General features: G+C 38.3%; 1 protein-coding gene across 4 annotated transcripts in view; it reads left to right on the top strand.

Moving 5' to 3' along the window:
• NEDD1 (NEDD1 gamma-tubulin ring complex targeting factor) overlaps window positions 1-20,483 on the top strand; it is a 33,789-nt gene extending 13,306 nt beyond the window's left edge. For 3 of the 4 annotated variants that reach the window (XM_042469271.1, XM_042469272.1, XM_042469269.1), the window contains exons 6-15: window positions 4,436-4,665; window positions 7,595-7,796; window positions 8,649-8,835; window positions 10,723-10,857; window positions 11,215-11,262; window positions 11,514-11,737; window positions 14,596-14,746; window positions 15,617-15,773; window positions 18,278-18,344; window positions 19,728-20,483. In XM_042469271.1, coding sequence (XP_042325205.1) covers window positions 4,436-4,665; window positions 7,595-7,796; window positions 8,649-8,835; window positions 10,723-10,857; window positions 11,215-11,262; window positions 11,514-11,737; window positions 14,596-14,746; window positions 15,617-15,773; window positions 18,278-18,344; window positions 19,728-19,832 — 1,506 coding nt within the window. In that variant the 3' untranslated portion in view covers window positions 19,833-20,483. The remainder of the gene's footprint in view (window positions 1-4,435; window positions 4,666-7,594; window positions 7,797-8,648; window positions 8,836-10,722; window positions 10,858-11,214; window positions 11,263-11,513; window positions 11,738-14,595; window positions 14,747-15,616; window positions 15,774-18,277; window positions 18,345-19,727) is intronic. The other variant, XM_042469270.1, reaches the window with a different exon arrangement.
• The last annotated feature ends 2,618 nt before the right edge of the window (window positions 20,484-23,101 follow it).

Here is a 23,101-nt window from a genome sequence, read left to right as displayed (position 1 = left end):
CTTCATGGAGATTGGTCTTACTTAGAAGTTGACAGGATGGTTGGCTTGCATACCTGCTTGAACTTACAGTGGCAGAATTGACTATGGAAAGGATTAGGAGTTAAAGGCAGTAAGAAAGTTGCAATCCATGTAAACTTGGGCATTACCGTATATACTCGACTATAAGTCGAAAAATTTATGCCCCAAAATGAACTCCAAAATCCTGGGTAGACTTGTGGAAAGGTCAATGAGTTAATGCTAATAAATTTTGTGTAAGAAGAAGTGCCCACCTTCCTCTGTAGCCTTGTAACGGCTCCCTGTTTGAAGCCCCGGCGCTGGCTCTCCTCTCCTCCTCTCTCCCTCTGTGTGTGTGTCTGTTTCAGTGGGGTCTGTCCTCCTTTTCACAAGCCATGTGCCTTGGAGATGCTTTTGGTAAGGGGAAGTGTGTGTGTGTGTGTGTGTGCACACTGAGGTTTGTTTCCCCTTTTCCATGCTGAGACTGATGCTTGGGAGAGGTCCAGAGAGTGGAATATAGGAAGTGGTGCTTTGTCCCCCCCCCCCCTTAGATCTTTTGTAACATCCTCCAGTGTTTGCCCCTCGACTTATCCATGGGTCATATCAAAATCCATGATTTTGGATCCAAAAACTGCCCTCGACTTATACATGAGGTCGACTTATACATGAGTATATATGGTAAGGCAAAAACCATGGTGGTGGTCTTGATCTTTGCTTATAGCCATGCTAACACTGGAAGGTTTTTTTTGTTAGCATTTTAATAATCATTTTTTTATTTTGATTTAATATTGTGTGTGTATGAATCTACATATACAAATTACGCTTTCTGTTGCTCAGTTGCCACCACTTTTTAATACATTATCTGTATATAGTAAATGGGAAAAGAAAAAACAAAACAAAAAGTGAACATAAAAGAAGAAAGTATAAAATGTGTGTGACTATAAATCAGTATCATACAAAGCCCATCTGAATTGCAGGAGAAAGTCACAGTTGAGTTCCATTGCTGGTTAGGTCTAACTGGTATGTAAACATGTGGCCCCATAAAAACATACATTCACATTTTCCCTGGTTAGTTCACCTCATGTGTGATTTGTGTGAATACGGACTCTAGTTATGGCACTTTAGCCCTGCCCTTTAATAGAGTTTATTACTGGCCTGTGCTGATCATATCTGTTCTTGGTGCCATTGGCAAACATGCTGGTAAAACTTTACAATGTGCTGATGAAAAATGTGTTTCTTCTTTCCTTCTTTTATGTGTGAAGATATACTTTTTTTGTTTGTTTGGTTTTTTGTTGTTGTTGTTTCTAGCATTTTGGTATTACAGATGCACAGTACTGCAAAAGTCTTTGTAGAAGCATTTTGTTATTTAGAAATAAAGGTCTTGATATTTTTGATTCATTGTTATCATCCATCAGTTATATTGATGCAAACTTCTTCTTAATAGTCAGTTTGCTCTTTTTAAAAAAGCCATCCTATAGCAGAGCTAATAAAGTTGTCATCACTGTGCTTTATGTGTGGCTTATTTGGGAAACTGTCTCCGACAGTTATTGACAGGCAACATGCTATCATTTAAAGACCAAAGCAATGAAAGCAGGGAAGGTGAATCTGAGCTGCAGTGATAAGGTGCTGAAAGACCTCCAGATGGGTTACATTGACTGGTGTTCTCTGTGTATAGTTTACATTTTTTGTCCTGTTTATTTTGCCATTTGTAACTTTCCATTTTCACTACTGCTGTAGGAAGATTGGACTGCTTTTAAGTCTTGAGGAGTATTAATGTAAAATATACAGGTTTACTGCACACTTGACAGAGAAGTAATCATATGTTATGGGGATATAAGTAAATGAGGTTTAACTTCTTGTTCTTACACATACTTTTATATATATGGCAGCTAATGCAATAATTCAGTTCTTTCTTTGCCTTTCAGTTTTTCTGCTTGTTACCTATATAGATTTTTTTTAGAATTATTTATTTGACTGTAATGCGCAATGAGAGAATGAAAAAGTTCAGTGGAGAAAATGGGGTTAAAGGAAGGAATAATCAGATTTCAGGGAATTAGGATGGGTAATATGTGGGTAGCTCCAAACTTTTTGTGATCAATAAACTTCTCCCGAGCAAATTTTTATGTAAGATAAATGAGGTTTAGAAAAATCAGACATCTAATTTAAAATGGTAGAGATTATTTGAACTCATTGGTTCTTCATCAGACAGTCCTCTATTTTTGAATTTATTCTTGGTGCAACTACCTGATAGCATTATCTCCTTATTTGGTTGATACATGTCTTCATGTTTGCTTTGCATGGTGATTAATGGTTGCCATAGTGAAAACTGGAGAAGGCTTCTCTATACTTTCTTTCATTGTATAGAAGAGGGAATTTCAACAGGTATACATGCTGAAATGGAGAGAATGATGATAAAGAGAAATAGAGAGGATGGAGAGAAATTTTAGTTAATCAAAAGATGCATAGTTACAAAGATCAGGAAAGGAGACGGGTGAAAGTTGGTGGAGAAAAGAGAAGGACTGCTGCTGTCCGTTTTTTCAAGAGCTATGTGCAGTTTTTTAAAATGTGTATTTGCAGTATGCTAAATACTAAGAGCCCTGGGGTTGTACTGGAAATATATTTTCAGGAATTTGAAATCAAGGGCAATTATCTAGAAAAAAGAGGAAAAAATCCATTATTCTGTCAGCTACATGTTTAAAGTACCTTGTTGAACCACATTTTTAGTCATGAAACTCTTAACAGTAGAGATTTGCAGACATTATACTTGGCACTCTGTCAGGATTCAAAAGTTTCCATTTTTACTGCAAAACTGCCTGACTTGAAAAAGTTGTTAAATTTTAATTGCATGTCACTCGAGTGAGGCATAGATGGCAGACTTGCTGACTAAACATCTGAAATTGCTGTTTTTGTGATAAAAATGTGGTATCAATGCTGATGCTGGCTTAAAGGGTTTTCAGGTGTTACTTTTTCTCTTCTATATTCTTGGCTAATGTGTCAAATTCAGTCTCTCCTGTGGTTGGGCAATAATAGAGTTGCTGAATATTTGATCTCTGATTGAGTTATGTAGTGAACAAGCATTATTTTAAAAAGCCATTTTTAAATGGCATGGATTTTGTGAACAAGCAAGAAGAAGGTGTAGTAAAGTCAGTGAACCTTTGGAAGCCCCCAAATCCCTCTTTTTCTTTGCTAGTGAAAATTCAGCATGATAAAAGTTGTAAACAAATTATATCAGCCTATATTTGGCTCACCAGCCATTATCTCCTTTCCCCCCAAGTGCTTTATGAAAATGGGATTTTTAAAAAGGGATATGCTTTATTCTAAAACTGGTCACTGCCCTCTTGTATGCTAGCAGGGGAGGGTTGTCTCTTAGCATCTAAATACAAGGCAGTTGTAGTTGTGAAACACTTTCATTTAGTTGCACATTGATAAAACCTCATTTTTCATGCACCGTTTTCTGTGGAATGGCATCATCACTTATAAAGCACATACATGAGTCTATATGCTGTACAGGTAGTAAGAGTAGTTTCTACTTGTAGGCTCATGCTCATGTAATAGACATCAGACAAAAAGGAAATAATGAAGATGGCAGAGGAAAGTAAGCAAATTAAGGTAGACTCAATTCACTGAAAATAATAAAATTGCACAAAAATTGAAATCAGTAACCTTTTTTTTTTGGCCAGCATCAATCTTATGAATTTAAATACTGGCTGGAACATATTCCAGAAATAAAAATCTTCTGCAGTAGTGCTGGGATTTCTAGATGGCATATTGTCCCTTTTCGGTAGGTTTCAGAATTTTGTCAGAGTATTAGTTATTATCACTGGGTGCCAAGAAGGAAAGGTGAAAGAGAGTCAGAATTTGTGTAAGTTATACGTTTTGATGATCTGGAAATAGACTCCAAATATATTCCAGGACTATTATTCATTTATTAATATTTGCACAAATCACAGTGACAGTAAATCAGATGTAGTTCCTTCATTACATCAATGCCTGTGGTACACTTACCCAAATTGTTACCATATGCTTATTATACACTAAGGTAATGTGGTTCATGTGCATTTACCTACAGTTGTTGTGAGAACCAATGTTCAATGTTTTCTAACAAGAGCCATTAGCAAAATTTTAATGTTAAGTGTACATTTCATGCTGCCTTCTTCTACCTCCATCTTGGCTATAGAGTTCAGTCATGCATTGAAAAATAACAATTATAAACAATTTTTAAATTAAAAAACCCATGTGAACCGTTAATTACTTTGGTTTAGAACCTCAAAGCATGGATCCTGTCTATGTTTCCCATTTTTAAGTCACAGTGGAATTCACAGAGTATATCACTGAAATCCCTTTAATTCCACAGAATTGAAATAAGATTAATTTAGTTTAAAATAAGTCCACACATTGGTAGAATTTATGGCATGCTCTAACATATTATTTTCCTTTACAGCCTATTCGACACTTGAAATATTCTCCTTTTAAGAAGGCATTGTTGGGCAGTGTTTCTGACAGTGGAACCGTAACATTGTGGGATGTCAACAGTCAAACTCCATATCATAATTTTGAAAATGCGCATAAAGCCCCAGCTTATGAAATCTGTTTTTCACCTGTCAGTGAGTTGCTACTTGTAACTGTAGGTCTGGATAAAAGAATCATTCTCTATGACACCTCAAGTAAAAGGTAAGTGTACATTTGCCAATATATTTCTTTACTGCTTTTCAGCAGCTTATGTCATGAACTCCTAAATGAAATGTTGATTATCAGCAAACAACCAGATGATACCAAAATGAGTTAAGAATCTTATGTCTTTTTAATTAGATAAGTATATTAAATCATTTACATTTTATTCCCCAAATGGTTTAATTTGAAAATTTGCTGTGTTACAAGGTCTGTTTTTGTGACAGCTTTGTGACCCTTGTTTTAGAGTATTCTTACACAGTCTAAAGCAATTTACGTATGTGTGCTTTCTTGATTTTTTTCACTAGTTTATTGATGGTACTTGGAAGTAATACAGTATTGATAGTAATTTATGAAGTAAACGTATTGATGGAAATATGAAGACTGCTGGAATACTTCTATACAAGATACTTTGTGTGATCATCAGAAGAGTCTTAGAATGAGATGTTTCAACACTTTAATGGCTGGGATTGGGAAAGTCACTTAGCACCTAATAAAACCAGTACTTCAATCACAGGAGAAGCTGATCAAAAGAAAGAACACTGTCTTGGTCCATAAAAGAAATACTACAATCTACTGTTTTAGAATACCTTTATTGGGACTAAACCAAATGTTGCACAACTGTGAGCTAGCTTTTAGGTTTACCAGAATTCTTTTGAGATGTTAAACAGAGTAGGGAGTGCTGGCTTAAAACTGAAATCTGTATTTGGTTAATGTAGTCTCTAATTTTGAAACAAAAGAGAAAGAAAGAGAGAAACTCAACAAAATCCTATTATTATTATTTTATTATTAACCTTTATTTATAAAGCGCTGTAAATTTACACAGCACTGTACATATAATCTTTTTAATTGGACGGTTCCCTGCCCTCAGGCTTACAGTCTAAAAAGGCACGACACAAAAGGAGAAATGAGGGGAAGTGGATGAGGGCCAGCAGTTCTTCTCTACCTCCGAGGCCTGGACCAAGGCAGATGGACTGGAGGGAGGGCTTGGCTTCTTAATGGATGGGTAAATCTCTTCCAGGGAGGCCTGTTGGAGTTAGCCTGCCTCTCTAGTAGGATAATACATATAAAATACATAGCAATACAGGAAATGATTCAATAAAACAGGCAACAAAACAGCATCAAATAGCAAGTGACAGTTATGCAATGCCTGGGAACGCTTCTCTGAACAGGATGGTCTTCAACTCCGTTTTGAAGCTGGTTAAAGAAGTGATGGCTCTTGTTTGTGAGGGAAGAAAGTTCCAGGAGTGAGGGGCAGCGAGTGAAAAGGGGCGAATCCGAGATGGGGCAGAGAAAATCCTGAGCTGGGACAGCAGACCTTGACTACCAGAACGGAGGGCTCGAGTGGGAAGATGAGGAAAAATAAGGTCTGATAAGTAAGGAGGGGCCAGCCCATGGAGGGCTTTAAACGTCGACAGCAGGAGCTTGTACTGAATGCGGAAAGGGAGTGGGAGCCAGTGAAGGGATGCCAACACAGGAGAGATGTGGTCAGAGTGGTGGGCGGATGTGATAATGCGTGCAGCTGAATGCAGGACAGAAATTAAAGGACGGAGGTGAGAAAGAGGAAGCCCAGCCAGGAGGATGTTACAGTAATCAAGTCGTAAGACCACTAGGGCATGGACCAGGATTTTGGCAGTAGAGGCAGAGAGAGATGGTCAGATTTTGGCAATATTGTATAAGAGGAATCTACAAGCCTTGGCTGTGGTTTGGATCTGAGGGATACACGACAGAGAAGAATCAAAGATAAAACCAAGACTGCAGGCTTGCTGGACTGGTTGAATAGAAATTTTGTCCACAGAGACAGAAAAAGAGTGTTGAAGGGTGGACTTAGGAGGAAAGACAAGAAGCTCCGTCTTGGACATGTTGAGCTTCAAATGGCGATGGCACATCCACTGCGAGACAGCTGTGAGACAAGACAAAACTTGCTGTTCAAGTCTTGGAGAAAGGTTAGGGGCAGGGAAAGATACAACTGGGTGTCATCGGCATACAGATGGTAGGAAAAACCAAAAGAGCTAATGAGTTTATCTAAGGACAGTTTGTAGAGAGAAAACAGAAGGGGACCCAGAACAGAGCCCTGGGAAACTCCAACAGATAAGGGAACAGGAGATGAAGTCTGACCGCCTGTGAATACTGCAAAAGATCTGCCAGACAAATAAGATCTAAACCAGTTGAGAACAGAGTCTGAGAACCCAAGGTCAGAGAGTATATCAACTAGAAGACAGTGATCAACGGTGTCAAAGGCTGCAGACAAATCAGGAAGGATGAGAACAGAGTAAAGGCCATTAGCCTTGGCCTGTAAAAGGTCATTCGAGATCTTAGTGAGAGCTGTCTCTGTAGAATGCCGTGGGCGGAAACCAGACTGAAGGGGATCGAGAATGGAATTAGCTTCAAGAAACTCAAGACAGCAAGAATAAACAACCTGTTCCAAAACCTTAGAAAGAAAGGGAAGAAGAGAAATCAGACGATAGCTAGACAAAGAGGAGGGGTCGAGAAGTTTTTTTCAGAACCTACAGAACATTAACTCTGAGAATTTCACTTGCTGTCCCACACACTTGACTCATTTTCAGAGCTGAGGAGCTGGGGTTTCTAGTAGGAGCCAGATGACCATTTGTGCTTGAAGAATGTATGTTTTTATGTATATTTTAATATATACTGTGTACATTATGCTTTTATGTACATTAATTTAAATATACCATTGGTCACTATATGACTGAATTGCAGGATTATAGTGGGATATAGGGGAAAGCGTTCTGTACAATTTCACTGTCAGTCTTGACTTGGCAGTGAGAAATCTCAACCTGCCTCACAGTTTCTTGAAGTGAGATAAGCATACATTTTATTTTGGAAACTGAATACCACATTATGCTGTCTTCTTTTATTTTTTCTCTTTTTCTTCCTTTGTGTTCAATTATTTCTTCTTTGCCTCATAAAGGCAATTGCGGACTTTAGTAGCAGAATCTCCTTTAACTGCTGTAGAATTCATGCCTGAAGGAACTTCCCTGGCAATTGGATCTTCTCGCGGAAAGATATACCATTATGACTTACGAAAACTGACAGCACCTGTGAAATCTGTCAGTGCTCACAAAACTTCTGTGAAGTGCATAGCGCTGCAGTACTATAATAGCTTTTCAAAGGTAAGAGGTCTTGTGATTTAGCTGATTAATTATATGTTAAAATTTTGAAAATTTTAATTATGTTAAATATACATCAGCAGTTGCAGGAGATGTGTATATCAAGCCTTGCAATATGTTACTATTGTAGTTAGTTCTAGCTCTAACTATAGAAAAAAGGGTTGTTTCAGCTATCTGACTCCCTCCCTTGGTTCCCATCCCTGCTTTAGGGCCTGTACAGACAGGCCAAAATAAATCTGCTTCAAGTCACTTTGGAGGTATGCTGTTTCAATGATGCATGCGTCCTAAGAGGCCAGAAGCCATGCCAAAGCCACACTCCAGTGCTAAGGACTGGAGCGCAGCTTTAGCACAGTTGCTGGCCTCTTAAGATGCGTGGGTCATTAAACAGCATACCTCCAAAGTTGACCCGAAGCAGCTTTTTTTTGGTCTGTATAGGCCCTTAGATACTTAAATACTTCTGTATATTTCAGATTTGTGTCCATTGCATTTTTTAAAATATTGGAATCCTTTCACTATCACCCAAAGGAAGAAAGGGAACCTAAACCTTACATATGTATTTAATTAAAATATTTATATCTTGCCCTTTAGCGTGGGATTTCAGGGAGGCACACAAATAAAATAATGTGCTGTTTAATAGAGATTCAGATCAAAATAATCAAATAGCTTTATTTATTTATTTACTTACTTACTTAATTTATGTGTCTCCTTTCTCTTAAATTCGACCCAAGACAGCTCACAAAAGATAAGAAGGGTAAAATGTTTTTAGAGATGGCAACAAATTAGACAGCTTGAAAACCCATTGTGGTGTTTTTGTTCTGAGCAGAGCACTTCTGATTAATTTATTTTTATTCTCAGTCTAGTCTTAAAGTCTCAAATAAACAAGCTTCCAAAAAAACTGATGTCAAAGCAACAAGTACCACTGGAGGAGTCCAGAATGCTGGCATGGTCAAAAATCTGACTTCTAACATATCTACTGCTTTCCTGCCACAGTCCATGCCGACTGCTGAAATTAAAGGAGCAGATGCTATTCAGGATAAATCAGGTACAAAGGACATGAAATTTATGAAAAAGACGAAGGCAAAACAGTAAGAAAATGGAGAATACTGTAGTTTTCTAAGGCCTGTTACAGACAGCCAAAATAAAGCTGCTTCGAGTCACAGTGGAGGTATGGTGTTTCAATGATGCATGCGTCCTAAGAGTCTAGAAGTCGTACCAAAGCCATGCTCCAGACTGGAGTGTGGCTTTGGTGTGGCTTCTGGACTCTTAGGATGCATGCATTATTGAAACACCATACCTCCACTGTGACTCGAAGCAGCTTTATTTTGGCTGTCTGTAACAGGCCTAAGTTGCTTAACGGCTCCATTAAGAAAATGTGAAAAGTGTCAAAAGCACTAGCAAATGAATGAGTGATGCATTGGTGTTTGATGTTTAATGTTAGAATGCTACTGGAATATCAGTTAACCTGCACAAATTCTATTAATGTTTTAAGCAGCCCAATTCTATCCTTTTGTTTTATTATATATCATTCTAACAGAGGTATTAGAACCCTATCAAGTGTTGTGAAATTCTGTTCAAGGGAAACATAGCAATGTGTCCAGCTCTGTGAAGATTAAAGTGTTGTAAGGTCTCATTGGCCTAACTTTTTTTCTTTGGATGAAAGACTGTTGGCAGTATCAGAATGCTAGTCTCTTCCTTAAAACCTGGGAGCAGCTGCTACAGATATTCTTCTCTTATTCCAACTCTTTGCCATTGCAAAAACCCGTAGGAGGCCCTTCTCAGCTGAGAAGAAGGTGTAATGGTGGCCCTGGCTGTTCAGCAGTTCAAACAGCGAGGGCTGTGGCTGCTGCAGCTGAGTTTATGTGACCATTTTGCAGTGGTACTGGCAATCTGCTGCTAGGCTGAAGATGTGATCAGGTGAGGTTTCTTGTGAATTGAGAATCTGAAGCCATAGTTTGTCATGGACAGCAACCAGTTCATTTGTTTTTTTTAGTTCATCAAGCAAATGACTCTGAAATAAGGAGGAAGATCAGTAATCTGTATTTTTGTAAGTGACCTTTTAAAACAGCTGTCTGCCCTTAACAAGTGAAATTGGAATCAGCTTTAATTTCTTTTGTAAGAAAGGACAGCTACTCTATGGTTTTGCTTCTTTTGAAACAACTGCATTTTAAAACTATTTCTCTATGTTGATTTTTTTGTATTGCATAACATTCAATTAAGATTTATGTGATACATTTGAAGTTAATCCAAGCAGACGGCATAATCTATTTTGTAGAACAGAGAGCTTTTTACACATGTTCATTCACTTCCTTGTGAAAAGACTGTGTGAGAGTTTTCTGTCAAACCTACTTAGTTTCAAACAGGGGAAAATAGCTACCAGTTTGGGGAGCTGGAATTGTCTTAATTAATTCACACTGTTCAGAGTAATGACGTGCTAAGATATCTATTGTACCTAAGTTTTGTTTTTTGCTTGGCCTGTTGATAAATTGTTCTTGATAATGGTTAAACTTTTGTGTGGATTCCAATGCAAACCATGGGCCTGAAAAGACTCATGCTCCAGTCCTAAGAACTGAAGTGTAGCTTTGGCACAGCTTCTGGTCTCTTAAGATGTGTGTGTCATTTAAACAGCATACCTTCAAAGTGACCTGAAGCAGCTTTATTTTGGCCTGTCTGTTCAGGCCCCATGTTTCCTCAGACATGTCCCACAGGTTTCAGCAGAACATGTTTCACACTATATATATTGATAGCCATCTATTCTTTTATGCCCTCTTCTAATCATAAAACAGATCCCTCATTATAATATATTGTTTTTCTGTGTTTGTAATATGGAGCTGGACAGTGCTGGTTCTTAATTGATGCCTTTATGAAAAAAGTATGATTTGCCTTTAAAACAACAATTTTATCCAGGAAAATGGATGTGTTCCCCTTTTAGGATTTCCACGCAGCAACAGCAGCTTGGATGTAATTCCTTCCAAAGAAATTGATCATGGGAATACTTCTAGTCTAACTAATTCTGATGACTTGGTGAGGAATAGTTTGGGTGACTTGTTCTCTCCACTTCGGGATGGTAAGTAGATGCTGAATCCAGAAACCAGATTTACTGTTAAAGTACTTCATCCAGTGTGTTAAAACTGTATCTCCTGTTCTATCCTGCAGTAAAGACACTTAATACTTACTGTCATGTCCACAGTATGGAGTGTCTGCTAAACCTGCTTCAGAATTACTGTAACTATATTAGTTGGTTTTCTCTTACGATAGCTGGCGATGCCTGAACTGTAATCCTAAACTTTTGTCTTTTGCATTAAAAGCTTAAGCAGCAGTTGTGCAGATTGAACAAGCAATCAGGTAGAGCTGTGATTCAGGTTCTACTTATACAGTTTGTTTTCCTTTTACAGTCAGTATTTATTGCTCTGATGTCTTATAGATGCTGCAGCTTGTAAAACAAGTGAAGATGTTCCAGGAAAGGCTGATGGTAAGCACTTTTTGTAATAATTTTTTATTACTAAAGTAATAGTAGCAATTGGATAGTGTAGTGGGTGTACAGCAGGTTTGAAAGTAATAGTAAATCACATTATTTAAAAAGAACTGTGTGCATGTATGTGCACATGTGTTGGGAGTATTATTAGTGGCATAATGTTTAAGTTAATTTTTGAGTTATTTTGGAATGATTTTCTTAATATAAACAATGCAGTATGCAGATGTGTGATTTGCTTTGCATTCTAGGTTTGGATTTTCAGCCTTACCTTTCAAGTTTGGATTTTCTCTCCCAGTTCAATGCTACTTTACCTGCAAGAAAAAATCCAACAGGATCCAGCCCACATATAATGCATTCCAGTCCGCTTAACATATTTGTTGGCTCTCCTGTTAAAGAGGAGGATGAGAATCCAGATGTGGATGCTAAGAAAGCAAATAACGGAAGACAGGAGTCTAGAGAACACCTCAAACTGGTACAGTGATCTCTAGCTGTTCATAACTTGAATACCTGCTTTATTTTTTCATTTTGTTACATTTGTATTTTGCTGCATAGAAGTTGGCATATGTTATACAGTTGTGCACTTTAACACTGAACCACTTTAGAGCAGCATCAATTATCTGCCCTGATTCAATTCAAATTTCTATCTCCTCTTTCACTTTTGTAGCTAAATATAGTTCATATTACTTAAACACTTTTGTTTTTACTGACTCTGATTAATTCCACATCAAAACTAGGAACATACAAGGCCTGCAAATCAGATTGGAGCTAATCATGATTATAGTAAATGCTGATGTAGACAGAATGACTGATTGTTGGGGGCAAATTAGCTTACAGTTGTACACCGCTTAGACACTGCTTAGGTGGTATGAAGCGTATAAATGAAGTTTGTTTCATCTGGATTAGTTACATTTGAGTCTGATTAAAATAAGTTTTGCAAGTTAGGTCCAAAACACACTGCAGAAATAATCCAATATTGAGACTGCTTTACCTGCCCTGGCTCAGTGCTAGGGAATCCTGGGGATGGTAGTTTGTTGTGACAGCAGGGCTTTTTCATAGCAAAGGCTAATGTCTCTCAAACTACAATTCCCAGAATTCCCTAACATTGAGCCAGGGCAGTTAGTGGTCTCAAACTTAATTATTTCTGCAGTGTGTTTTAGATTAATGTTATTGACTACGGTTGCTTCATAGCATAACTAAATTCAACTAACTTCATCTGACCTAAAACATATTTATTATAATAAACTTTTTTAAAAAATAAGAAGGGGAGGAAAGTTTCCGCATGAGAGGAGGAAAGATACAGCATGTCAGAAATCTCCATTATGTTTTTACTAGGCTGTAAATGAGCAATGGCACATTTTTCATATGTGCTGTAGGCTACAAGTAGGAATTGTGCAGCCCTTTTGGCTGTTTTGTAGTCATTGGACTCCTGCTCCCCTCCTCAGCTGCTCCTGTTTTAAACACAAACACTTTTTTTTATCAATCCTATCCCCAAGAGAGTTCTTAAGACAAAGGAGGTTTTTCAAAAGTGAAAGAGTCCAGTCCCATTTTCTTTGGCTGAGGGGTGATGTTATTTGGCCTGCAGTGTGTCCCATGCCCACCATTGCTTTATGCCCTTCATTTATTTCATTCATGATAGGCTCATGTTAAGTTTCCTTTTTATCATACTGTTTGAGTGGAGGGCTTACAGAGGGACTCTGCACAAGCCTTAGCAGAGCAAGTCAGGCATAGCTGGACATCCTTGATGTTTATGTAGCTCCTTTACTTTAAAAACTTTGAAGCTTGCTTCCCCTGAACTAGTGGTTGAAGTGAATGCTTAGTTTCTTGGAGCATTAGGTCACTATTAGTGTGCTTTTAAGTCAGGGGTAGGCAATCTTTTTGAGCCGGGGGCCAGGTTGCTGTCCCTCAGACAACTGGGGGGCCGAAGCCAAAAAATAAATAATTAAATAATTTAAAAAAATTAAATAAATAAATAAACCGGGACAAATGTAGGACAACATTTTCAAATGGTGGATACTTTTTTTAAAAAAGTGGAGGACACGCAAAAATTTGCTGATTTAAAAAAAATGTTAATATAAATGCATGTTTCTGAGGCGTCTAGACAATTGCCCCCCTTGCCCCTGAGCGCGAGAGGCCAAAGGCCCCGGCGGCAATCGGCAGCAGGACCGGGCTGGGGCCGGTCGCAAGGCCTCGCCGGGCCGCATCCGGCCCGCAGGCCACAGGTTGTCTACCCCTGTTTTAAGTTGCTCTGTAGTTCTAGAGATTGGCCTAAAAGATAAGAAATGTTTTAGATTATTTTGTATCTGAAGTTTGCTGATTTGTTTAATGAAGGGTTGTTACTTCTTCAGTGGTCACCTTTTGATGACATACAGAAAAAATGGGGGCTCTGCTCAAGGCAACCTGGCTGCCTTTCTTATATTTTGGGTCATAACTCTTATAAGCCTCAGTCAGCATTGCTAGTACTAAGGGACTATGGAAACTGTATTTATTTATTTATTTAGGTATTTATATCCCGCCCTTCAGCCCTAATGGCTCTCAGGGTGGCTTACAATTATTATTTTTAATCAGACAGTTCCCTGCCCTCAGGCTTACAATCTAAAAGACACGAAACAAAAGGAGAAGGGAATAGTGGAGGGAAAGAGGATGAGGTCCAGTGGTTCTTCTCTCCCTCTGAGGCCTGGACCAAGGCAGATGGATTGGAGGGAGGGCTCTTCCTTCTTCCAGGCATGTCCTGATGGAGCTGGACCTGCCTGGTGAAACTGTAGTCCCCAAATAGACGTAAACACCCTGAAGACATCAGATCCCATCTGATTTTGGAAACTAAGCAGTGTCAACCCTGGTATGCACTTGGATTTGACACTGCCAAGAAATACTTAGTGCTGTAGGCTATATTTTGTTGAAAGGAAATGACAAACCACTTTTGAGTATGCCTTGCTTAAGAAAATCGTATGAAATTCATGGGATCGCCTTAAATTGACAGGTGATTTATAAGTACACACAGAGTCCCCAAATATTTTGAAGTCATCGGGTTTCCTACCCCAACATACTGGTGATTGTGTTGTCTAGTCTTAGTGGCAGTATAGATTTTTTAAAAAAAACATGTTGAGCTGACTTAGTTAGGATGGATTCACATAGTATTCCCCCCCTAAAATGACATGTTTTCTGTCACTAGTTGTTCAAAGAGGCTGGCCTGTTCCACTAATCTTCAAAGAAATACCTTGTGTATCTTGCAGAGACCATGGTGGCACTGGAGCCAGTTATCTGTTGCCACATCTTAACTCTCCCTTACAGTTATGGGGCTTTAATACTTATTTGTGTCCTTCCCTCCCAAAGTTCAGTTCATCAAGCTCTGATTCTGCAAATCTAAATTCTCCACCATTGATCAACATAGTCAAGAGTCCGGATTCTCGAGACAGGCTTATTAAGAACCTCCAAGCACAACTGGCCTATGAATCACCAGTGAATGGTACTACTACCTCAGCAAGTAATTATAAATTATGTTCCTTTTTTGTTACAGTACACAATGTGGCTAGTGACCTGATGTCTTAAGTTAGTTTAAAACAATATTTGACTTTTTACGTAGAAAATAATCACATTTAGTAGATGCTCTTGATACACTTATGAAGTGTATGTTAAACTCTAAACTCTATAAAGTTTTTGATTTCATGTGATATCATGCACAGTGAGTTTACATAATTTTCCAGGATTGTTCTTCAGACAGTAGGAGCTTGGTTCATACTCTAAATGTTAACATGTATGAACTCCTAGTTAAAAGTAAGAAAAAAAGTTCTGCAATCTGAGGCGGGTTACAAACTGCCATATTAGTACGCGACGAGTGCGTACTAGGGTTAAGAAGGGGCGGTGCTTCTGCACCTCCTAACCCTAGTACGCACTCTGCGCGCACAGAATGGTGGCGGCCGTTCCACATGGCCACCGCCATGATGGCGTCACGAACGCGCCGCCTCCAAATGAGGTGGCGCGGACGTGACCTCATCGCTCCGTGCGAGGGCGCTTAACATGTCTTTTCCTTCCTGGTTTGCGTCACTGAGCGCAGCCTTCAGACAGCTGTGCCAGCAACACAGAAGGACACCCCTTTCCAGGCTGCGGGGAAGCGGCCTTTTGCCACTTCCCCGCAGCCCGGAAAGCGGCGGATCGGGGCCTCAGCAGCTGCCGTTCTGGCCACTGAAGCCCCGATACACCAAGGAAAGGCGCGCCTACAGGCCGCCCCAAAGGGGCAGTCTGTAACGCACCTAAGTATAGACAGTTCTCTGAAATAATACAACTGTATTATTGTGTGTTCTTCTACTTGGCCTAATTAAAATAAAACCTTTCTCTTTTTTATTGTTTTGCATAGGTCCAAAGATAACATCTACTGTTACTGCTGGAGTTGCCAATTCATTATCTGAAAAAATAATAGATACCATTGGAAGCAGCAGTTTGAATGCACCTTTATCTTCAGTTCAAATACATTTCATTCAGAATATGATACAAGAAACTCTGGATGACTTCAGGTGAATAAAGTTTGAATGGACACTGTGACTGTATTATTTACTTTACTAGTTTACATGAGCTTAATAGCTTAGTGTGCTGGATTTCTAAACTTTCAGGTGATACAAGGAATTTTGTGGGGGGAAATGCCTTGTTTCTTTGATTGCTATTTTATGCTGCTATGGCAGAGATTGGATGTTTAGGAGAAAGTCATAATCCATTTCATTTGGTTAGGCAACTCTTTGTTTCTTGCTGATAGCAATATGGAGACATCACATTTTCTCCCTTTTCTCGCAGATTATCTCATACAGCACTGTAGAACTCCTAGAATGTCCCCTAAATTCACAGTTTAAAAAATAGTGTGGATTTTTGGTGCAAAAACTTGTGCACGGAGTGAAAAAGAACACATTTGCCTGCTTAAGATGTTATTTCCACCTCACCCAATAGACTACATTATTTGCTCCAAATCCCCCACATTGCTTTTTTTGGGTGGAGGATTTGAAAGTTTTGCTGAGCTGCATATCCCCAGCTATCTCCTTCAGTAACAAAACACCTTCTGAAAAATGAAGTAATTGGGTGCATGCACAGAAAGTATCAGTGTGCCCTTCTGACATAGTGATGGTAACAGTTGAAGCAGTAGCATGTCTCAGCACAGCATTCAGTCTCTGCTAAGGAAGATGTGAAGCTGCAGCCAGCATCCATGTAACACAAGGGCAGATAATGGAATCCTTCAGATGTTGTTGGACTGCATACTGTATCTCATCAGTGGCTATGCTTTTATATCTGATATAAGTTGTAAGGTAACACCTAGGGAACCGGTGACTCCTTCCCCCAATCTGCTGTTGTGTGTGATCTTATCTCCCTCTCTCCATTGAAATATTTAAGAGCTGTCAACTCTTAGAATGTAGCCATTGCAGTCAGAATCACCCATCCTCTTTTATCTTGATGGAGGAGACAAGGTTGTTCATAACCTGATGGTTCTTCTTAGAAAAGTCCTGTTAAATATTATCATGGAAGTAGAAGGAGGTAGGAGAGTGCATTAGAGTTATTATTTTCAGGAGTATTTGTCTAATGAATCTGTATGTTCTAGATTATTGCCTTTGTTCAGTGAGAGGGAAAAGGTTTATTTTAATCGGCTGGGCAACTGCAACGGTTTGGAAGGCTGCATCCCCTCCTTCCCAGACCTTCGGTTGACTCCATTTTAGTCGGTTGCAGAGAGGTTTGTAACTCTGGAAACAGGTCCATAGTATAATTTAGATGGGGCTGATGTTGTCAGCCTTTATGTCACAATGCTGCTTTAGGAGTAGATTTCAAATGTACATGTCCATTAAACATAAATTTAAGTATATTTTCTCCTATCTTCCTTGGGAAAGTTGACTAGCTTGAATGGCTATATTACTGCTTTAAGAAATAAAGAAATGGCTTTGTCTTTGTGTGCTTCTGTTGTCATAGGGATGCTTTGCTAGCCTTTCTTGTTAGCAAAATACATTACTGTATGTGACACTGAAATTTCTATTAGAATTAAGAGTAATTGAAGAGGTAGATTAGTTAGACTAGAAGCCAGTGGAATACAGTCTTGAAAACTTTCTTCTACCATTTGAAAACACATTTACCAAACAGATTAAAGAAACAATTATTTGGTCTCCTTTCAAATCTAGTAAATTTGATGTGCTACAGAGCAAAAATCTATTGGTGCACATAATATGAAGCTTTTTATTATAAATGAAGAATGTTGCCTTGAAGATCTGTTACTATGCATCTGGAACAATTACATTTTTCCAGTTCATTAAAAAAAAATCCTGTTAGGAACAGTTTAACAGATTTATGGCAAATATTGTGTTGATGCAGTGCATTTCCTGGAACCTGAAGCATTATGTGCTTATTTCAAGATTGGCTGCCTAACAATGCTTCTATTTTCTTTAGATTTCCCACATGATTTCTATCTTTTTAGCTTTCTTCATCTCATATTTACAGCAGTGTTTTATTTCCATCTTGTGTCTTGAACCTGGAGTCACATTTTCTTGTCTGCAAGGTGGCCCTGAGAAGAAATGACTTGTTGGAAAGTGAAGGCAGCAGGCCTTCATTGCCCCCTTGTTTCTGATTCCCTGTTGATGCTACTTTGTAGAGGAGAAAAAGCAGCCTGGTATTTCAAGTTAAAGGTGAATGCAAAATGTATAGCTATGGTAATAGGTGAGAGGTTTTCTGTATCATTTTCAAGAAGAGATACACCATTTATCTGCCTCCCTTTTACCATTGCTATGATAAATGTGATGCATTGGAACATTTGTTATGAACCTGAATCTGGAAATGGATTGGTACAGAGGAAGGAAAGGATGTGTGTTCATCCCAGTGTGTCTTAGTTTTAATGAACTCCAAAGATAAATATTATCATTAAAGGGTAAGATGCGATTAAATACCTTGAAGCTCTGCCATTTTGAAATTACCTTATTGTAACTGAGAACTGAAGAGAAAAATCTAGACCTGTGCATAGAAATAGAAGATTCAATGAAAGCTTTTGTTCTCCTAGGGAAGCCTGTCATCGTGACATTGTAAATTTGCAAGTGGAGATGATCAAGCAGTTTCATGTGCAACTGGTATGTATTAAAATGTAAGGAGGTGTGTGTATATGTGTTTGCTAACATAGTGTTTCTAATAGAAACTTGTCCTAAGATTTGCAGTGCTTGGTCTTCTAGAGACCTCAGGAAAAAAAGTGAGTAAATTCTGATTGAAGCATATGAGACATTGCAACCTGTATTAAAAACGATTGAAAGAGTAGCATAGCATACTTGAGACAAAGAGGAACTTAGTTAGCTTTGGGCCCGAACAGACAGGCCAAAATAAAGCTGCTTCAGGTCAATTTGGAGGTAGCTGTTTAAATGATGCATGCATTTTAAGATGCCAGAAGCTGTGCCAAAGCCATGCTTTGGCACAGCTTCTGGCCTCTTAGGACACATGCATCATTTAAATAGCATACCTCCAAATTGACCCGAAGCAGCTTTATTTTGGTCTGTCTGTTCAGGCCCTTTATTAGAAAAATTAATGACTGAGGTGTCTTTATGGTGGATGGCCTTTAATTTTCAAAAGCTGTACATTCTGTCTTTCCATAGAAAAATCACAATATTTTTGAGTGCCTTGTTAGAACTTGACATAAAAAAGGAATAAAACCATGTGGGATCTGATTCTTTCTCTGGGTCTAACAGTTTCCCTCCACATTTGTTGAAGTTTTCTTTAAAATGAGAAATAATTTCTTTTTAAGTTTATAGAGCTCCCTTACTCTTCTGATGTGTACTCATTTTCACCAGTGCTATACAGTTGTCTTGTAATGGGGTACTTCAGGCTTAAATCACTAAATATAAAGAGAAAGGAAGATGAGACTGGATAGAAACTTGTTTGAAGTAAGGAGAAATGCAACCTTCAGTAAAGATAGAACTTCAACAAACACTGTCCAAGCTTGGTAGATGAAACACCATCACTTGAGACAGGCCAAACTGTTAACAGGAATTTATTAAAGGGATATTCCTGGAGGTTGCTAAATTTGGGGCTGTCAGATACATAGTGACATTTTCTGGATAGTCTCTCAGACATCACAAAAATCTTTTTTCTTGACCAAAATACCTTAAACCCATCCTATCCAATTCCAGTTTTGCTCCCACCAGCTCTCCGTTATCCTAGAGACCCAACCTCTCTCTCCTAACCAATCCATTCCTCATCAGTTCCACACCTCACCTTTATAACATCTGTTGCTAATTGTTACCACGAAGGATGGTTTCGAAACTGGATATCAGAATAAGTTTACTTAGCTTGGGCCCCATCTAGAATATGTTAAGTAATCATTTTTCTGTCTCTCCAAACACCCATACTTTCAGCATAATAAAAACTCATAACATAAATGTGGTCTTGATAGTTAGCATTTATTGACAAACCACTTTTGGAAATATTTTCATTAGTAATGTTTTTACTTCATTTCCCCTCTCTAGAATGAAATGCACACCTTACTTGAAAGATATTCTGTAAATGACAGCTTAGTTGCTGAAATCGAGAGACTGCGGGAAGAAAATAAAAGATTGCAAGCCCACTACTGACAATTCCTGTTCATGCAAGGAAAACGAATTGAACTGTTGTGCTCAGGCATCATGATCTTATCTGGCCAATACTGATAAAGAGTGCAAATTCAGTATTTTTTCCAGAAAGTTTTTATTGATAGAAAAAGCAATGACATATTAATACAGAAAAAATGCACGAATAATGTTTGTATCAAAGTGTTTTTATGGAAAACTTGAACATATTGTTTGTAAACAAAGGCTAGTAAGAATATTATTAACCAGGTTTAGTTATATACAATGTGCCTTTATAAAAAGGGAAACTAAACAGGAAATGTATTTTGTATAAGAATTTATTAGCCTTTCTTGTCTTGATACATTTATTATATTTTGGCATCTGGGTGATATTTTTACAATGAAGTCTTTCTATGAAATTCTCTTTTCCTTTGGCTGAAAAAATATTCAGATGTCTGGCTCTCTGTGGTTTCTTTTTAATTATTATTAATGTCTATACTTCATTTGCAATATACTTTTTTAAAAAATGTTGCTTTCTAAATGTAGGGTGCAAGTTTACCTTTGGTTGCAACTGACTTATGTATTTTGCTTATTTACACAATTTAATAGCACACTGATTAATTTGCTCAGTCTGAATAAATAATTTGTGGACTTCTGCATAAACACACTTGGCTCATATTGCTGTATTTTTGGATTTCATTCTAATCCTCAGTCTGTTCTTCAGGGTAGTAAGTTCATTTCCAGTCTGGTGACAGTCTGCATTTGCATTTGTCAGTTTGATATAACTTTCGGTTACTGCTCTGCATCTGTGGCTGAAAAGATGTATTAACTGTTCTCTACCATTTTATAAATGATTGGAGCAAAAAACGAACAGAAAACCTGGTTCGTACTGCCTCTTTGACTGTGTACGGTAAGCTTTGTATAATCAGGGTGTAACAACACTTTTGGCCTGCTGTTATGTCATAATGGCTTGTATGATTCTAACTTTTGTGCTCAGTTTTATATTTTTGCCTTTTATAATCTTTTCTAGTTCGTTCATAGCCACCCTCCCCATTCTTAATCTTCTTCTGATTTTTTGGCTGCAGTCCCCGTTCTGATCAATGTTTGATCCTAGGTATTAGAACTCTTTTACTGATTCTTCATTGTCTAGGTTGAATTTATATAGGTTGTCCATGGTCATTATTTTTGTTTTCTTTATGTTCAGCAGTGACCCTTTCTTCGTTAGTAGTTGTTCCAGGTCTGTGAGGTTTTCTGCTAATATTATGGTGTTGTCTATGTATCTTAGATTGTTGATATTCCTGCCTCATATTTTCACTCCTCTTTCTGTGTTCAAGCCTGCTTTTCTTACAATATGTCCTGCATAGAAGTTGAACAGGTAGGGTGATAAGATGTAGCCTTGTCTGACTCCTTTGCCAACTGGGAACCATTCTGTTTCTCCTTGTTCTGTTCTGACAGTAACTTCCTGTCCTGAATACAGATTGCTCATCATTACTGACAGATGTGTTGGCACTCCTATGTCTTTAAGGGCAGTCTATAGCCTTTCATGATCTTTTCATGGAATTCTTTGGTGCACTCCATTAACCATTGTATGTTTGCAATGTGGTCTCTAGTGCCTCTTTCTTTCCTGAACCCTGCTTAAACTCTGGGATTTCTCTCTCCATCCATGTTGCAGAATTTTGAGCATAAAGATCATTTCCAATCTGTTGGTCATTGTTTTGTTTTCCAAATCTGTTGACACATTTTGGTTATTACTAAAGCTAATGTTTAATGTGAATTGCAGCAATTCAATTGGAATATCATCTGTTTCTGCTGATTTGTTTTTCTCCATTTCTCTTAATGTAACCTCCACCTTGCTTTTTAGAATAATTAGAACACATGCACATGCGCCCACACACACCTCAGTTGATGACAATTTGAGATTAATTGTGTTCACGTACCTGTTTAAAGCAATATATAGTTAGACACTTAGAAGAAAGAGTATCAAGATGATCTTGACATAATAGGAAATTTGGCTAAGACTAACAATAAATTCTAGTTGAACATGAATCAGAAGTATAGTTTGGTGGCTAAAAAGTCTAATGTACATCTACTTTATGTCTGCATAAGTATAGTGGTGCACTTGTACTTTAGTTAGACCTCTCCTAGAGTATGCCACCCAGTTCTGGGCACCAAGTGTAAGGACAATATTGAAAAGTGAATGTGCCTACATAAGGGTGATAAGTATAATGTGGGCTTGGAGACCAGGGCTTATGAGAAAAGTTGAAGTAGTAGGGCATGTTTAGTTTGGAGAAGGAATTGTTGAGAGAAATAGCAGTAATGTTAAAATGTTTGAACAACAGCTGCAGATCAGGAGTGGGAAAGTGTAGCCCTCTGGATATTGGATAGCATCTCCCTGCATTCCTCACCTTTGATTATCCTGGCTAGGATTGATACTAATTTCAGTATCATTGCATCGGGAGGGCTGCATTTCACCCATATCTGCTGCAGATTATACAGCATATTGACTTTCTTGTCAGTCAGAGGGTAGGATTCCACTGCCCCACCACCAAAAAAACCACTCCAAAACAAAACAAAAAGCATTTGGGTTGATGCCTGCTTACAAAGGTTCTTCTAGAAGTTGATTTTTTTCTGGTTGATTTGGCCAGCACAAATTACATTGTTAGGTGTACTCCAGTGGTTCCTTGTCAACTTGAAGAATGATGCGAAATGACAGAATATTGTTCATCATCTTCTAAATGACTTGAAAGAAGAAGTAAGAGGGGTTGTTCAGCGAGTTAGCTGATGACATCAAACTGATCGGGGAAGCATGTGTGTTAGAGCCAAACTACATGCTTAGATGACATCTGAAGTCCCTTCCAGCTCACAGCATAGCATAGCATTTACATTTCTATACTTGCTTAATAGTGAACTTAGCATTCTCTAAGTGGTTTACAATCTGTAAACCAATTGTCCCCAACAATCTGGGAACTCATTTTACTGAATAATGAAAGGATGGAAGGTTGAGTTGACCTTGGAGGCCTAGTGGCTGCAGTACTGGCATTTAACCACTGCACCACAAGGGCTCTGCAGTGAAGAGATACAGCTTTATTGTAAGATGAGATTTAAAATTGAGCAAGATTAGGTAGCCTACCTTTTGATGCATTTAAGGTTGACTTTACAGGCAAAATCTGTCATTTATTTTTGTTAATAGGAAGAACAATTGGAATGTTCTGCCTTTGATATGATAATGCTTTAAATTGCATCTGGTGCGGTGGGGTTAATACTGTAACTTGAAGGAATACCATATATACTTGTCT

The sequence above is a fragment of the Sceloporus undulatus genome, chromosome 5 (assembly GCF_019175285.1).
Source record: "Sceloporus undulatus isolate JIND9_A2432 ecotype Alabama chromosome 5, SceUnd_v1.1, whole genome shotgun sequence".
NCBI classification, from domain to species: domain Eukaryota; kingdom Metazoa; phylum Chordata; class Lepidosauria; order Squamata; family Phrynosomatidae; genus Sceloporus; species Sceloporus undulatus.
Note: the sequence above shows the minus strand (reverse complement) of the source record. Positions and strands in the feature narration are given on the sequence as shown.